Source organism: Eimeria mitis, genomic scaffold (genome assembly GCF_000499745.2).
Source record: "Eimeria mitis Houghton genomic scaffold, Emh_scaff731, whole genome shotgun sequence".
Taxonomy (NCBI): Eukaryota; Apicomplexa; class Conoidasida; order Eucoccidiorida; family Eimeriidae; genus Eimeria; species Eimeria mitis.
The window spans coordinates 13,006-13,261 of record NW_013575338.1 but is presented as its reverse complement, the minus strand read 5'-3'; the positions used below and the strand labels follow the sequence as shown (position 1 = coordinate 13,261).

At 48.4% G+C, this 256-nt stretch overlaps 1 protein-coding gene across 1 annotated transcript in view; it reads right to left on the bottom strand.

Moving 5' to 3' along the window:
• The window catches only part of EMH_0020980 (uncharacterized protein), a gene marked incomplete at both ends in the record, with an annotated part of 4,413 nt that overhangs the window by 3,591 nt on the left and 566 nt on the right, over positions 1 to 256 (bottom strand). The window contains one exon of the mRNA XM_013501666.1: positions 128 to 158. Within this exon, the coding sequence (XP_013357120.1) occupies positions 128 to 158 (31 nt within the window). The remainder of the gene's footprint in view (positions 1 to 127; positions 159 to 256) is intronic.

Here is a 256-nt window from a genome sequence, read left to right as displayed (position 1 = left end):
CTGCTGAATCAAGCAAATCACCACAAGTAAACGTAACATCACCTACAGCAGCAAGAGACCTTATGAGATAGCGTATTGCAAGGACACTTATATGGAGACAGCGAGACACAGAGGCCCGCATACGCACAGTAATCAATACGAGCCGCAGCAGGTTATACCTATCCCAACTCACATGACGTCAACGAAGGCGCTTGTATTCCCTCCTAGGTCGTTCGATGTGGGATTTTTTTCGTGTTCTGTGGTCGCCGTCTGCACT